The sequence below is a fragment of the Cervus canadensis genome, chromosome 4 (genome assembly GCF_019320065.1).
Source record: "Cervus canadensis isolate Bull #8, Minnesota chromosome 4, ASM1932006v1, whole genome shotgun sequence".
Taxonomy (NCBI): domain Eukaryota; kingdom Metazoa; phylum Chordata; class Mammalia; order Artiodactyla; family Cervidae; genus Cervus; species Cervus canadensis.
The window spans coordinates 67967136-67983671 of NC_057389.1; the positions used below are offsets into that span (position 1 = coordinate 67967136).

At 40.8% G+C, this 16536-nt stretch overlaps 1 protein-coding gene across 3 annotated transcripts; it reads left to right on the top strand.

Moving 5' to 3' along the window:
• Window positions 1-21: 21 nt before the first annotated feature.
• On the top strand, window positions 22-16213 carry ZFP62 (ZFP62 zinc finger protein). Of its 3 annotated transcripts, none has more exons than XM_043465668.1 (2): window positions 22-110; window positions 12361-16213. In XM_043465668.1, coding segments are annotated over exons 1-2 (2718 nt in total). In that variant the 5' UTR covers window positions 22-109; the 3' UTR covers window positions 15078-16213. The 3 variants fall into 3 exon arrangements, with proteins under 3 accessions (XP_043321603.1, XP_043321605.1, XP_043321604.1); XM_043465670.1 differs by having other exon boundaries at window positions 69-114; window positions 12361-15726; XM_043465669.1 differs by lacking the exon at window positions 22-110 and adding an exon at window positions 138-782 and having other exon boundaries at window positions 12361-15726.
• The last annotated feature ends 323 nt before the right edge of the window (window positions 16214-16536 follow it).

The window sequence follows — 16536 nt, forward strand, 5'->3', positions numbered from 1 at the left end:
CTCGTAGAGAGGACTCGGAAGTGCCCCGGAGCGGGCCTGGGTTTTTCCGGCCGGGCCGTCCGCGCTTTTGTCCCGCCGGCGGCTGGGCTCCCGCGGCGCCGCCACAGCCAGTACGTGAGTCCGCGGCCGCCCGCGCTCCCGCCCTCGGCCCTAGCCTGCCACGCCCTTCCCTTCTTGGCCGGGTCTCGGCTATTCCTCGGGTCTTGGGCGGGATCGGGGAGGAAGCGCGCCCCCTCCCTACACACACCTTAGGAAGCGCACTGGGGAAGTAGAGGGGAGGGAAGACCTCGGGTCGGCCGAGAGGTGTCGGGCCCACCCCTGGAACATATCGGGTTCCTTGTAGACCCCAACTTCGGCTGTCCGAGAGGGCCAGGGCTGGGGTGGGGCTGCCAGGTGTGTGGAGAGGGGCTGGGGCCCCCATACCCGTGTTTCTCAGCTCTTCGCTGCTGTCTCGGGCGAAAGGGGAACCCAGAAAATCAGTGCTTTAAAGAAAGCCCCTAGTTCTGCGCCCGTGGCAGTTAAGTTTGTCCCTGGGATTTGAGAGTGAATACGAACTTTGGAAGGATCCCGAGGGGTAATGTTATTTGACCTCCCCGCCCCACACCTTTTTTGTTTTCTTTGATGGGGCCGTGATGTTGAGAGACTCCTGCCGCAGGTGTTGATCGAACCGCTGGGAGGCGCTGCCCGGCCTTCGCCCTAGGAGAGCTCACCTTCTGTACAGGCAAGGGATCTGGGAAGAGGCTGTCTGTCGCTGCCTCTCACAATGAGAAGGAATTGACCAGGTAGGGAGAAATAGGTCGAGGAGGCTCCTAGGGAATCCAGGCATGGGGATGTGAAAGAGGAATGGAAGGCCAGGGCTGGGTGTGCTGCTCTAAGACGTTTGGACTAGGAGGCCACCAGGAGTGTTTCCTTTTTGAAAGCAGGAGGATTTTTCCTTAAATAAGTTTTTGACTATGTAATGCATTCATATGGTTCAGATATTAAAAATGTGAAAAGATATCAATGAAAAGATCTCCCTCTGTTCAGCTATCTTTCTAGGCCCAATCCCTTTAGAAAACCAACCACATTTGATAGATAATTTGAGTGTATCCAGTTTCTTTATGCAAACATACTGGCAAATTTGAATGTACTTAGTCTCTCCTTTTTTTCACACAGGTGATAAGGTACTGTTCAGAATTCTGCACCTTGCTTCTTTTGCTTGATCTGTGTTAGAGGTCATCAGAACACAAAGCTTTTTTTTTTTCTTTCTTAAATACAGCGCTGCAATATTGAAGTGTCATGGCCGTTGTTTGGATGTTTTTTTTGTTGTTCAGTCACTCATTCTTGTCTGACTCTTTGTGACCCCATGGACTGCAGCATGCCAGGCTTCCCTGTCCTTCACCATCTCTGGAGCATGCTCAAACTTACGTCCATTGAATCAGTGATGCCATCCAACCATCTCATCCTCCGTCGTCCTCTTCTCCTCCTGCCTTCAATCTTCCCCAGCATCAGGGTCTTTTTTAATGAGTTGGTTCTTTCCATCAGATGGCCAAAGTATTGGAGCTTCAACATCAGTCCTTCCAATGAATATTCAGGACTGATTTCCTTTAGGATTGACTGATTTGATCTTGCAGTCCAAGGGATTCTCAAGAGTCTTCTTCAACACCACAGTTCAAAAGTAGCAGTTCTTCTGCATTCAGCCTTCATGATCCAACTCTCACATCCATACATGACTACTGGAAAACCATAGCTTTGACTAGGCGGACCTTTGTCGGCAAAGTAATGTCTCTGCATTTTAATATGCTGTCTAGGTTTCTCATAGTTTTTCTTCCAAGGAGCAATCATCTTTTAATTTCATGGCTTGCAGTCACCATCTGCAGTGATTTTGGAGCCCAAGAAAATAAAGTCTGTCACGTTTCCATTGTTTCCCCATCTTTTTGCCATGAAGTGATGGGACTGGATGCCATAATCTTTGTTTTTTGAAAGTTGAGCTTTAAGCCAGCTTTTTCACTCTCCTCTTTCACTTTCATCAAGAGACTCTTTAGTTCCTCTTCATTTTCTGCCATAAGGGTGGTGTCATCTGCATATCTGAGATTATTGCTATGTCTCCCGACAGTCTTGATTCCAGCTTCTGGTTTATCCAGCCCAGTATTTCACATGATGTACTTTGCATATAAGTTAAATAAGCAGGGTGACAATATACAGCCTTGATATACTCCTTTCCCATTTTTGAACCAGTCCCTTGTTCCATGTCTGGTTCTAATTTGCTTCTTGACCTGCAGATTTCTCAGGAGGCAGGTCAGGTGGTCTGTTTTTCCCATCTCTTGAAGAATTTTCCAGTTTGTTGTGATCCACACAGTCAAAGGCTTTAGCATAGTCAAAGGCACATAGCATAGTGAAGCAGAAGTAGATGTTTTTCTGGAATTTCCTTTTTCTATGATCTAACAGATGTTGGCAATTGGATCTCTTGTTCCTCTGCCTTTTCTAAATCAAGCTTGAACATCTGGAAGTTCTCAGTTCACACACTGTTGAAGTCTAACTTGGAGAATTTTGAGCATTACTTTGCTAGCATGTGAAATGAGAGCAGTTGTGTGGTAGTGTGAACATTCTTTGCCATTGCCTTTCTTTGGGATTGGAATGAAAACTGACCTTTTCCAGTCCTGTGGCCTTGGATGTTTTGGATGTACCACCATTTTTTAAGATCTAGTAAGGCCATTTGGGTTGTTTCCAGTTTCTTTGTTCCTTCAAACCAGAGCACACCCAGTGACTTTGTCCCGGGCATATCTGAGCAAGAATTTTTAAAGAAGGGGTTGACAATTCATACAGTGTTTGAAAAACAAATTAAACCAACTAGTTTTTCTCTCCTGATACTTGTGTTTATGATACTTAGCCTTACAGTAGCCCAAAAAACTGTCTATTAATGACACTCTTCAAGCCAGTCTTGCCCCTTTAGCTTCAGAAAATCTCTCAGTCCCCCTTTCAAAATCTCCTTTGCTTACCTTATTCCTTAGGATGACTAGGGTTCTCTTCTCCACTACTAGGTATGAGAATGTTCTATTTCATTTTTTACTTTAAGGAAAAAATCACCCTTAATCATAAGGATTAAGCAGTAGAACCAACTTACGTTAACCATTTACAATTCTAATACTTATAAACTAAATGCAATAACTAAAGCAGAAACCATACTTTCTTCCCATCTGCATAACACTTTTCCCACACACTCCTCAGTCTCATCTTTGATTTGTCCTGTCCTTTCACTTCTTCTGAGTCTGTAAGCATTTTGTCCTCATATTTGCTCTGATTTTCTCTTTTTCTTTCCCTTGTTGGTCACTTCCAACTCCAGTATAATATCCAACAACTTAAGACACAGAATCCAGATGGTAGATTGATTTGTAGAATATGGTTGGTACTCTGAAAATCCTCAGTAGCTGCAGATGTGTTGTACCTGTTGCTTGGTGAAGTCTGTTGTTAAGGTAGGAGTTTTCAGCCATAGTAAGCCACAGTTGCTCTCTTCTGAGTTGTCTAGTCTCTTGAGAAGTGGCTCCTGACTTTCCTGGGCAGGGATAGCAAAAATTAAGGACAGATTCTTACTCTCTTCATGAGCTTTTCCAGGCATTGGTGGTAGAACATGAATAATGTGAAGCACAGAAGTACCCAGATGATGTGGTTCCTGTGTAATTTAGAGGGAGTGGATGGCTTACTATTGCTGAAACTTAACTGATACAACTAGGCTATATGGATATAACCAGTTTTCACTCTGTTGAGAACTCATTAGAGAGGAGTTCCCCTTTAGCCTTGAGAACTTTTAAGAAATTAAACCCATCTGGCCCTCTTTCTGTGTAGGAATTGTGCTTTTGAAGTGATTCCTTTCTTGTGTCATAGAAGACATATGAGCTAGTCACCACATCAGTATTGATTGGATTATAATAATCTTCCAGACTCTAGTGCTCAGTTCTCTCTCCTCCTCAATCCATTCTCCCATTGCAAGTAGAATGAGTAATCTTTCTTTTAATTTTATATTATGAAAAAAATGTAAACATAATAGGAAAGTAGAATAGTATAATGAACTTGGTATATCCATCATTCAGATTCAACAATTATTAGGATTCTGCTATATTTGTTTCCTTTTTCCTGTTTTATTTTTCTTTGTTGAAGTATTTTAAAGGAAATTCCAGACATTATGCCATTTCACCTAGCATAGTCTTAAAAAAAAAAAAGACACTTCAAATGTAGCCTAAATGCCATTATCTCACACCATCCTAAATTAATTCTGATTCCTTGATTTTATCTAGCAGGAATTGTCAGACTTCTGGATCGCTGATCTGTTTTTATATGGCCTGCAAGCAGAGAATGGTTTTTACATTTTAAAAGAAATGCTAAAAAATAAGCCAAAAAGAAAAACAAGTGATAGAATTGTATGTGCCCCACAAAGCCTGAAATGTTTCCTGTCTAGCCCCTTTAACCTTCTGATTTGATAGAATAAGTGATCTTCCAAAATGCATATCTGAGTTTTCCACTCTGCCTAAAACTCCTCTGAATCAAGCCTGGACTCCTTAGTATGATGGGCAGACCTTGCTGCAGCCCTTATTTTTGCCCACCTATCCAGTTGTGCCTGCCATCATCTGTTCCATATATCCAGAGCATGGTGAACACCAACCCTTTACACCTGCTCTTCTGTCTGCTGGAACTAGCCCTTTCTTCCTGAAGCTTTTCTTAGTTCTTTGAAGCAGAGTATGTCCCTTCCCCTTCTTCCTTCATCCATGCTTTATGTCTGCCATTATTATCATATGTTGGTTATATTCCTGCCAGACTCTTCTACTAGTTTGCAAGTCTCCTAGTACTATCATCATGTTTTTGAGCTTTTCTGCTTGTGTTTTTGACTGACCTTTTCTTAGTCATCAATTTTCTTTAGTCAATTCATAATATTAATTCCATTGCCGACCATCTGCTTTCAGTGAAGATGCACATGTATATTGCCCTGTTTTGATTTCAGTCATTAAGAGGACTGGGTGATATGAAAATCTGCTTCTCCCCAAAGAGAGGTTAAGCAGGACTAGAACAGGGAGACTTCTGGAGTCTGCCTAGGCCAGAGGTGTAAACAGTGAAGTACTTACCATTTCATGCAGACCAGGCCAGGCCACAGCCAATCAAACAAGGTATCCCAGAGGACATGAACGGACTTGAGAATTAGCCTGTCAGAGGGGAAAGGGTCCACCCATCTGGGCCAAGGATTCTAAGTGTGGTGTCAGCAAGGGGTGAATTAGCATGGCCTCTTCAGTGTCCAGCAAGTTGCTCCAGCTGGTGAGATGCAGAAAGCTTCAAGCATCATACTAGGTAGCCTTTAAACACTTATTGGGGAGGGCTCACATGTGCATTTTACAAAATTCTTGATAGTGTTGGAAGAAAAATTGCACAGGGTTAAGAATGTAGGTAGGGAGACTATGGCAGAAGTTCGGAAGGGAATTTAGGAGGGCTTAAACTAAATTCTTAGCAGTGGGAATGGAGTTGGGGATGAGGACTTGAGAACTGTATGCTGCTGCTGCTATGTTGCTTCAGTCGTGTCTGAATTTGTGCGACCCCATAGACGGCAGCCCACCAGACTCCGCCCTCCCTGGGATTCTCCAGGCAAGAACACTGGAGTGGGTTGCCATTTCCTTCTCCAATGCATGAAAGTGAAAAGTGAAAGTGAAGTTGCTCAGTTGTGTCCGACTCACCGACTCCATGGACTACAGCCTACCAGGCTTCTCCGTCCATGGGATTTTCCAGGCAAGAGTACTGGAGTGGGGTGCTATTGTCTTCTCCGTGAGAACTGTATAGGTGGTCTTAAATGGTCTTCTGGATGTGGAGTGGTGAGGGAAAAGGGAGAGCCCACTTCTGATTTATTCAGAAGAAAAGATGGGTGGAATGAGACTCGGTAATTGAAGAGGGGGTCTGGGCCAGAGATGAGGCTCTGCTAAACAGCTTATAGGAGCCACACATATAGATGGGACTTCCCAGGAAGATTATGTAGAGTCAGAAGAGGAGAGGTTTCATATGGAACAGGGGGCCGGAACATCCAAGGGTCAGCAAACTCAGGAGTCAGCACCTGGCCCTGAAGAAGCTAATGCAGCATGGTCTGAGTGGAATAAATCAGATTGAATAGATGCATCATGTGGGGAGATGGGACATGAAGACCACTTTTTCAATATGCAACTGTGGACAGGACGCAGGATGGCAAAAGCAGTATCTGAAGGGGAAGGAATAGTTGAGACAATTTTAAATTTACACTTTAACATTTTTTTCATTGGGAAGATCCCCTGGAGAAGGAAATGGCAACCCAATCCAGTATTCTTGCCTGGAAAAATTCCATAGACAGAGGAGCCTGGCAGGCTATTGTCCATGGAGTCACAAAGAGTCAGACACGAGTGAGCACACACACATACAAATTTTTATTGGGAATAATTTCCAATATACAGAAAATTTTCAGTAATAATAATAATGCAGCAGAAACAACATTTTAAATCAGTTGTACTCCAATAAAAATTTTTTAAAGATAAAGAATAAAAAATAAATCCTAATAATCATCACATTATTTTTAATATAAATAAATTTAAAACATTAAAAAAATAGTGAAAAAAACACCCTTTATTTATTCACCTGTGGTTAACTTTTTACTTCATTTTATCTTCTTTCTCTTGCTGTTTCATGCATATCTATCTATTTTTCTAAACCATTTGAGGGTAACATACATATCATGGCCCTTTATCCCTAACACTTCAGTGTGTATTTATAGGGATATTCTCTTGCATAACTACAGTGCCGTTGTCAGCTTCAGTAAACTTAAAGTTGTTAATGACTTTTGCCTGACTTACCATACATATTCCAGTTACATCTGTTGACACAGTTATTTTTAATAACAGCCTTGACCTCCAGTACAGATCCAGTTGATATCAGGTATTGAATTTAGTGGTCAAATCTCTTCAGCCTCCTTTAATATGAAACATTTCTGTAGCTTTTGTATTTTATGACAATGGTACTTTTGAAGAATATAAATACCTTTTAGTAGAATGTTCTTTTTTTGGATTTATCTGATCTACCTGATATTTATTTTTAAGTTCAGGTAATGCATTCTGTAAGTGATTTGTCCTTCTCAGGGTGTCACTTCTAGAATCACATGATGTTTATCTGCCCCCACTGGTGATACTAATTTAAGATGACCGGCCAAGCCATGGTTTAATCTCTTCACTATGTGATTACTGTTTTTTCCCTTACAGTCTGTGAAGGAGTATTTTAAGACCTTGCATATATACTGCTCCTCGTGAGAATGCCCCTAGACTTAGAATCCTTTGATAATTCTCCCCTGATCCAAGTCTTTACTCTGATAGTTGCAGAATGCTGATTTTTTTTTCTTCCAACTCTATTCCCTCCACATTTACCAACCAGCCCTGGCATTCTCCTGTAAACAGGAGGCCTCTCTTTCTCCCATTTGTACCTGTATGAACTCATGTAATCCTCTTTTCAATGGTTTATAATTCTTGACATAATTGCTGTGGAGCGTAAATTCAGTGTTGAAGCTGGCTCTTGTGGTCTTGTCATATGCCCACATCATCTTTTTGTCGTTGTTGAGCATTTTCATATTTGCTGTCATAATGATGTCTCAGCTCATCTTTTTTTTTTTTGCAATTTCTCCTTTATTTATTTATTTATTTATTTTTCAGTGGGTTTTGTCATACATTGATATGAATCAGCCATAGATTTACACGTATTCCCCATCCCGATCCCCCCTCCCACCTCCCTCTCCACCCGATTCCTCTGGGTCTTCCCAGTGCACCAGGCCCGAGCACTTGTCTCATGCATCCCACCCGGGCTGGTGATCTGTTTCACCATAGATAATATACATTCAGCTCATCTTATACCTATCCTGGCCCCAGCCTGGAATCCTGCAGGTTCATTTTGGTAGATAATGATAGTAAAGTCCAAGAACAAGGTACTGGATTGTGCTCATTAACTCAGATATTTTTGATTCTTAGCTTTTCAGCAGACAAAGCTAGTGAATATATATACATTTACACACATATACATACAAATATTGGAGAAAGAAATGGCAACCCACTCCAGTGTTCTTGCCTGGAAAATCCCATGGGCAGAAGAACCTGGTGGACTACAGTCCATGGGGTCTCAAGAGTCAGACACGACTTATTGACTACACCACCACCACCACATACAAATATACATACAGGTGAATGTACATTTATATAATGTGCACATTTGTATATAATTTAGAAATCATAAGTTCACAGTAATACCTCTGATTTGTCCCCACAGGGTCTTTCTTGTCTTACCCTATTCCATATTATTATGTTCCTTCTTCCTCTAGAAGAGCTCTGGCTCCCAACTAAATCAACACATTTACTCAGTCTAGTAATAGATCTAAAATTGTTTCTGAATTGCTTTGCCCATAACACTACAGGAAACAAACCTTCCCAAACTAGTTGTTTGCAGCTCTTCCCCACTGCTCACTCCAGCCTTCCCAAAACTGAGAGTATGTATTACAAAGTTACATATTATGTACCCAAGTGACATGGATTAGTTCTTCCTTTTTTTTGTTTCGGTCTTACATTTACCATATTCATGTAAAACACAAATGAATTCATTGGTTTCCATTCACTTTATAGTTTAGTGGCTTTCCCCCTTTCCCAGTCTTATTGACTTGATTTTATTTTTTGAATCTGCAAAACATTATCATGCTTCCATGAGTAAAAGCTATACAGAAAGCTGTAATCAGTGTCTCTGTCCCCTCTCTCTTCTGTTCTATTCCCCCACTCTATACCTTATAGGAAACAGCCTTCACTCTTTTGTGGATATTCTCATTACTAAAAAGATAAACAGTTATATGCTTGCTATTTTTTATTTTCCTTCTTACATAAGATGTAGCATATATGCTGTCTTTTGCTTTACAGCATATCCTGGAAATTGCTCCCTAACAATTTATAGAAATGTTCCTCTTCTTTTTAGTACTCCATTGTGTATGTGTGCCATATACACCAGTCTTCTATGCTTAGACATGTAGATGATTTTCTAGATTTTGTAATTAAAAATAATGCTATGATGAATAACTTTGTGCACATATGCTTTTGTATTGTTGGAAGTGTATCTTCAGTGTAAATTCCTAGGTGGGATTTCTGGATTGGAGTATAATGCATACATAGTTGTGTAGATATTGGCAGATTTCCTTCAACAGAGGTTATGCCAATTTGCATTCTCAGTAATGTGTGAGACTGTCTCCACAGCCTCACCCAAAGAGTATATTTTTAAGGTTTTGAATATTTGCCAATCTAACATGAGAAAGGGGATCTTAGTATAGTTCTCATTTGCATTTCTCTTATTATGAGTGAAATTGAAAACATGCTTAAGGACCATTTATGTATTTCTTTATATGAATTGTCTGTTCATGTTCTTTACCCATTTTCTGTAGGATTTTTAGTCTCTTTAACTTTAAAACATTGTATATTTGAGATATTAGCCTTTATATATAATATATTTTGCAGATATTTTCTTCAACTTTTTCATTTATTTTTTTGGTTTTGCTAATGGTATTTTTTGCCATGCAAGTTTACTTTTATTTCCATGTAATCAGCTTTGTTACTCTTTTATTGCATCTTGGTCATAAAAAACTTCTTCTGTACTCAGGTTGTAGAGGCATTCACCCATGTTTTCTTCTGGTGCCAGTTTTTAATATTTAGAGTTCTGCTACATTTGGAGAGGGTTTCCCTGATAGCTCAGTTGGTGAAGAATCCGCCTGCAATGCTGGAGACCCCAGTTTGATTTCTGGGTCAGGAAAGTCGTCTGGAGAAGGGATCAGCTACCCACTCCAGTATTCTTGGGCTTTCCTTGTGGCTTAGCTGGTAAAGAATCCATGTGCAATGCAGGAGACCTGGGTTTGATCCCTGGGTTGGGAAGATCCCCTGGAGAAGGGATAGGCTACCCACTCCAGTTTTCTGGCCTGGAGAATTCCATGGACTGGTCCATGGGGTCGCAAAGAGTTGGACACGATTGAACAACTTTCACTTCACTTCACTTACATTTGGAGTTTATTCCTGTGAATGATGTAAAGAATGGATCTACTTCCAACACTATTAAAGAGACTATTTTTGCTTCATTGATTTGAAATACCACCTTTATCATATACTTGATTCTGTGTGTAATTGGGACTATTCTGGATTTTTTCCTATTCTGTTTTTTTATATACCAGTACCACACTGTTTGGGCTTCCCTGTTTGGCTGTTTGGTTCAGACAGTAGAGAATCCACCTGCAATGCAGCAGACCCAGGTTTGATCCCTTGGTCAGGAAGATTCCCCTGGAGAAGGGAATGGCTACCCACTCCAGTATTCTTGCCTAGAGAATTCTGTGGACAGAAGAGTTTGGTGGGCTACAGTCCATGAGCTTGCAAAGAGTTGGACACAACTGAGCAACTAACACTTTTACTTTTCACCACACTATTTTAGTTATAATAGCCTTTGGAATATCTAAATAGTATGAGTAGTTCTCCTCCCTTACAGTTTTTCTTTTTCTCTTTTTCCACCCTGACAAATTTTGTGTTTCCCTGGCAATTTCAGGGGATTTGATTTTGTGTTGTAGAAACTTGACATCTTTCTCTTCTCAGAGCTGAGGGTGATAGAGGTGGAGGGGCCCAGATCAAAGGGAATGGTAGAGCAGGGTCCCTCATGTGATGGGAGCAGGATTCAGAGCACAGACAGATGTGTTGCTACTAATGGTCTGGATTTCCAGTGACCACTCACGTTTTAAATGGCATGACTGCTGTGCCCAAGGCTGTAAAGAAAGGGAGCATGGAGCTAGGGTTGTGCCACCACTATTCGGTGACTTCTAATGATCTCTTACCTGATATTACTTAATAGTCATTTTGTGAAGTCTTCATTTTTTAAAATGTATAGCGAGTGATTCTTTATTTTAGCTTCCTGGTGATATTGAGTTCCTAGCTCCTCCTGTTCTGTAAATGTTAATTCAGAGTCCATTATTCACTTCTGTAAGCATAAATTGGATCATGAGTGCAGGTGTTTATATGTGTCCACTCCAGAGTATATATCTTACTTTTCTTTTATTGCCTCTGCTTTCTTATCACATGTTCACACATAGAGTTTCTAAGTAGAATTACAGAGTACTGACCAAGGGGGGAGTCCGATACCCAGGTAAGAGAGAGGTCTGAATGTTAACTAAGTCTAATTACAAATGTCTAATTGTCTAAGGCTGGGAGACAACTAAGTTAGTGTTGCTTCTGTTCTCAAGAGTCGGTCTTTTAGCAGGTGCATGCTGACAGAGTGCCAGCTGTGTGTAGAGTGCCTTCAAGGGAATAAGGAGTCACTGCCTTAAAATCTGCTTTGAGAAGGAGTTTGCCTTTTCTGAGTCCTGTGGTTTATCCCCAGGTTCCAACCCTGATCCAATAACCTGATCTTGATTAAATAATGAATTAGGTGCTATAGCATATAGAATTAACCAAGTGACTGGCAGTGTTCTCCATACCTTATATATGTTATTTAATACATCAGTTCTATTGCCCTCATTTTACAGATGAGGAAACTGGCATAAAGAGCTTAAGTAACTTTTTTGGGGCTCATACAGCTAGGTATTTATGCCTAGGCAGTATCGTTTCCTTTGCTTGACAGTTTGTATTTTAGCTTCTGATCTTTGATATGCTCTGACTGTTGTTAGCCTGTTCATAAAGTGGGAATGAATGCCTCTGCCTGGCAAGCCAGAGTGTGTTCTTCCATGTAGAGTTCTTCCCTGACTAAACCACTCTCCAGGGTCAGTGTTTTCCTTGGAGAGGAAATCCAGGAGGCTATACCGACAACAGGCATCTGCAGCTTGTTTTCTTTCTCATCTCTGACATGACTGTCATGATTTCATAACCAACTCCCCATTACCTCCACTCATGTACTGATTTCTCCTTTAGTTTTGCCAACCCTCTGCTGATTATGGCTTCTTAGCTTTTGTCTTATTAATCTTTCTGTCTCCTATTCTTCAGAGACTCTTTGGACCCTCTGTTTGGTTTTCAGAGACTAGGTGGCAGTTTTCAACAACTGGTCAATGTTGCCCTTGATTCTGTGCATCATTCCAGTTCATTTCAACTTGTCATCATGCTAAGTTGTTATGCAGGAATAGAAAACATCTCTGTTCCATTGGCAACCCAGGGATCTAGCATTTTAACATTACTCCGCAGGGGCAGAAATTTTGGCATGTCCATGATTGTATCCCTAGCAGTTAAAAATGGTACCTATCACACCATATGTGGTCAGTAAACATTTGTGGAGTGAATGAGTGAATTTGGATATTAATTCCTTCAGTTTTTCTAAAGTGAAGGTATCATTTTCATTTTCTTGGTTTAGTGTCACATTTGAAGACGAGGGGCACTGAGGATGAGGAATCAACTGAAAAGTATGAAAATACTGGAAATGCAGAATCTGTATGGCCAAAAGTGGAAGGTCTTCACAAGGATCATATGCAGGAGTCTAAGGTTGGTGAAACTTGTGATTGGGATAGCAAGGTAGAAAATCAGATGGACAAGCCTGAGGGAAAAAGAATGAAGGAAGACAAAAGTGGCATCAGGGAAAAGATTGGCAAAGCCAGGAATACAGCAAATGTAAAGACAGAACAGGAAGATGAGGCATCTGAGAAAAGCTTACATCTGAGCTCAAAATATGTTACACACCAGACCATCCCTATAGAACAGAAAAACAGTGAACAAGTCAAATGTGTGGAGAGCATTAATGGAAACTCTCATCCCAGTCTACAGCAAAAAGCCAGTGCTGTTAAGAAATCACATAAATGTGATGACTGTGGGAAATTCTTCAAATACAATTCCCGACTTGTTCAACATAAAATTATGCACACTGGTGAAAAACGCTATGAGTGCGATGACTGTGGAGGGACTTTCCGGAGCAGCTCAAGCCTTCGAGTCCACAAGAGGATCCATACTGGGGAGAAGCCGTACAAGTGTGAGGAATGTGGGAAAGCCTACATGTCCTATTCCAGCCTTATAAACCACAAAAGCACCCATTCTGGGGAAAAGAACTGTAAGTGTGATGAGTGTGGAAAATCCTTCAATTATAGCTCAGTTTTGGATCAGCATAAGAGAATTCACACTGGGGAGAAGCCCTATGAGTGTGGTGAGTGTGGGAAGGCCTTCAGGAACAGCTCTGGCCTCAGAGTCCACAAAAGGATCCACACAGGTGAAAAGCCCTATGAATGTGACATCTGTGGGAAAACCTTCAGTAATAGCTCTGGCCTTAGAGTCCACAAAAGGATTCATACAGGGGAGAAACCCTATGAATGTGATGAGTGTGGGAAGGCCTTCATTACCTGCAGAACACTTCTAAATCATAAAAGCATCCACTTTGGAGATAAACCTTATAAATGTGATGAGTGTGAAAAATCATTTAATTATAGCTCTCTCCTCATTCAGCATAAAGTTATCCACACTGGAGAGAAACCTTATGAATGTGATGAATGTGGGAAGGCTTTCAGGAACAGTTCAGGCCTTATTGTGCATAAAAGGATCCACACAGGAGAGAAACCTTACAAATGTGATGTCTGTGGCAAAGCATTCAGCTATAGCTCAGGCCTGGCAGTCCATAAAAGCATTCACCCTGGGAAGAAAGCCCATGAATGTAAGGAGTGTGGAAAATCATTCAGCTATAACTCACTTCTTCTTCAGCATAGAACAATTCACACTGGAGAGAGACCTTATGTATGTGATGTCTGTGGAAAAACTTTCAGAAACAATTCAGGACTCAAAGTCCACAGGCGACTCCATACTGGGGAAAAACCATATAAGTGTGATGTGTGTGGAAAAGCCTATATCTCACGCTCTAGCCTTAAAAACCACAAAGGAATCCATCTTGGGGAGAAGCCCTATAAATGTAGTTATTGTGAAAAATCCTTCAATTACAGCTCTGCCCTTGAACAACATAAAAGGATTCATACAAGGGAGAAACCCTTTGGGTGTGATGAGTGTGGAAAAGCCTTCAGAAATAATTCAGGCCTTAAAGTCCATAAACGAATCCACACTGGGGAGAGACCTTACAAATGTGAAGAATGTGGGAAGGCCTACATCTCACTTTCAAGCCTTATAAATCATAAAAGTGTACACCCTGGGGAAAAGCCCTATAAGTGTGATGAGTGTGAGAAAGCCTTTATCACATACCGAACCCTTATAAATCACAAAAAAATTCATCTTGGGGAGAAGCCCTACAAATGCGATGTGTGTGAGAAATCTTTTAACTACACCTCACTTCTTTCTCAACACAGAAGGGTCCACACTAGAGAGAAACCCTATGAATGTGACAGGTGTGAAAAAGTCTTCAGAAACAACTCAAGCCTTAAAGTGCATAAAAGAATTCATACTGGTGAGAAGCCCTATAAATGTGATGTGTGTGGAAAAGCCTACATCTCACACTCAAGCCTTATTAACCATAAAAGTACCCACCCTGGCAAGACCCCCTACACATGTGATGAATGTGGAAAAGCTTTTTTCTCAAACAGAACTCTTATAAGCCATAAAAGAGTCCATCTTGGGGAGAAACCCTTCAAATGTGTTGAATGTGGGAAGTCTTTCAGTTATAGCTCACTCCTTTCCCAACACAAGAGGATTCATACGGGGGAAAAACCCTATGTGTGTGATGGCTGTGGGAAGGCATTCAGGAACAGCTCAGGCCTCACAGTGCATAAAAGGATACACACAGGTGAGAAACCCTATGGATGTGATGAGTGTGGGAAGGCATACATCTCACACTCGAGTCTTATCAACCATAAAAGTGTCCACAGTGGGCAGCAGCCCTATAATTGTGAGTGTGGGAAATCCTTCAATTATAGATCAGTCCTTGACCAACACAAAAGGATCCACACTGGAAAGAAGCTATACCAATGTAACGAGTGTGGGAAGGCTTTCAATATCAGATCAAATCTCACCAAGCATAAAAGAATCCATACTGGAGAGGAATATTTAAATGTGACAAATATGGGAAGTCATAGTGGCACATCACAGAAGAGAACTCATGAGGGAGGGAATGCTCTGGATGGGACCAGGATGAGCATGTCTCTGTAGGAGGCAGAGTTTACCAAGTATCAGGGAAGGCAAATGGAAGAAAAACTTTATAAGAGTATTTGAGGTCCTTGTTCGTGGCTTATAATTTACACAGTATAAATGAAACCATGAGTAATTTCTCTGTGATTTTCAGTCATAGCCAGCAAGGAAGGTTCCAGTGTTGAAGTAAGTGAGCCCTTATGGAATATAAAATATTTAATTCATGCTGGGAATAAAACCTATCAAAGTGATGGAGTATGAAAAAAGCCTTCAAAATAAGTAGACATTTCTGGACATAAGAAATACATATGAGAAAAAGACTTCAATTAGAAGTCACATAGTCACCAACAGAAAGTTCATATATGGGTAAAGTCTCTGAGTAGAAATGTAGGAAATTCAGGAATAGCTTTGAATTCCAGTTATCCGTTGGTCAGTGGAAAAGATCCAAGAAGGACCTCCATAGGCTAATTCAGGGAAAGGAAACAGGCTTCAGGGAATATAAATTAATATAGTAGTGGTCATGAAGAATAACTTTGATATAATTGATTTGGGGGAGTGACGGCAACTTGTGAAAATTTGAATTTCATTGTAGGAAATGTAAAAAGTATAGACTTATAAATCTTACAGAAAATAGAGAGTCACTCAATAAATTCATGTTGATTGGACTATACTGTTGTAATGTTGTGATATATACTATTGAGTGGGTGAAACTTTAAAAATTTTCAAATAAATACCCTTAATGAATCATGAATGTGTGATAAGTGAAAATATCACACATTATGCTACAAATGAAGGGTTCTACCATGGACGGAAATTTAGCATATTTAATAACTAATGGAACACATCCTCAACATGCAGAAAAAATTGATTCAGGGATTCCTATGAATAGGAATTCTGAGCAGGAGGGCATTTTATTGCAGGACCTGAAAAGCTAAGTAGCTACCTGTTATTGGGGGATAGGAGAAAATTCCTGCTTCTTAACAATCCTGTTAAATGTTTGATTGTTTGTGTTATTGTAAAGATTTCATGCACTACATGTGTTTATTGTCTGTTGTAAAATGTTATGAATTTCTGTTTAGGGCTCACTCTTAGCCATGAAGAGCCAGATAGTTGTGGCAAGGTAAGGTGAAACTCCAATAAAGGAATTCTTCAAAAGTAAACAGGCTGTGACATACTTTAGGTGGAAGAACACACAGAGAGCCATTTGTGTGTCTTGTCTTTGTAGGGTAAGTTATACCAGATGCAGACCAAAGAGGGCAGCAGGGGACTCATCCCTCAGGGCTAGTAGCTCAGATTTTATGAGAAATTAGGTGGTACCTCCACCAGAAGTGAAGATTGGATTGATCCTCATACTGGGGCTGGATAATAACCCCTAGGAGTGGACAGGTTGGGCAAGTGGTCAGTCACAAAATAGAAACTGTTCTCTTGGGACCGGACAGAATTTAACAAATAGTGTTAATATATGTAAGACTGGAGACTT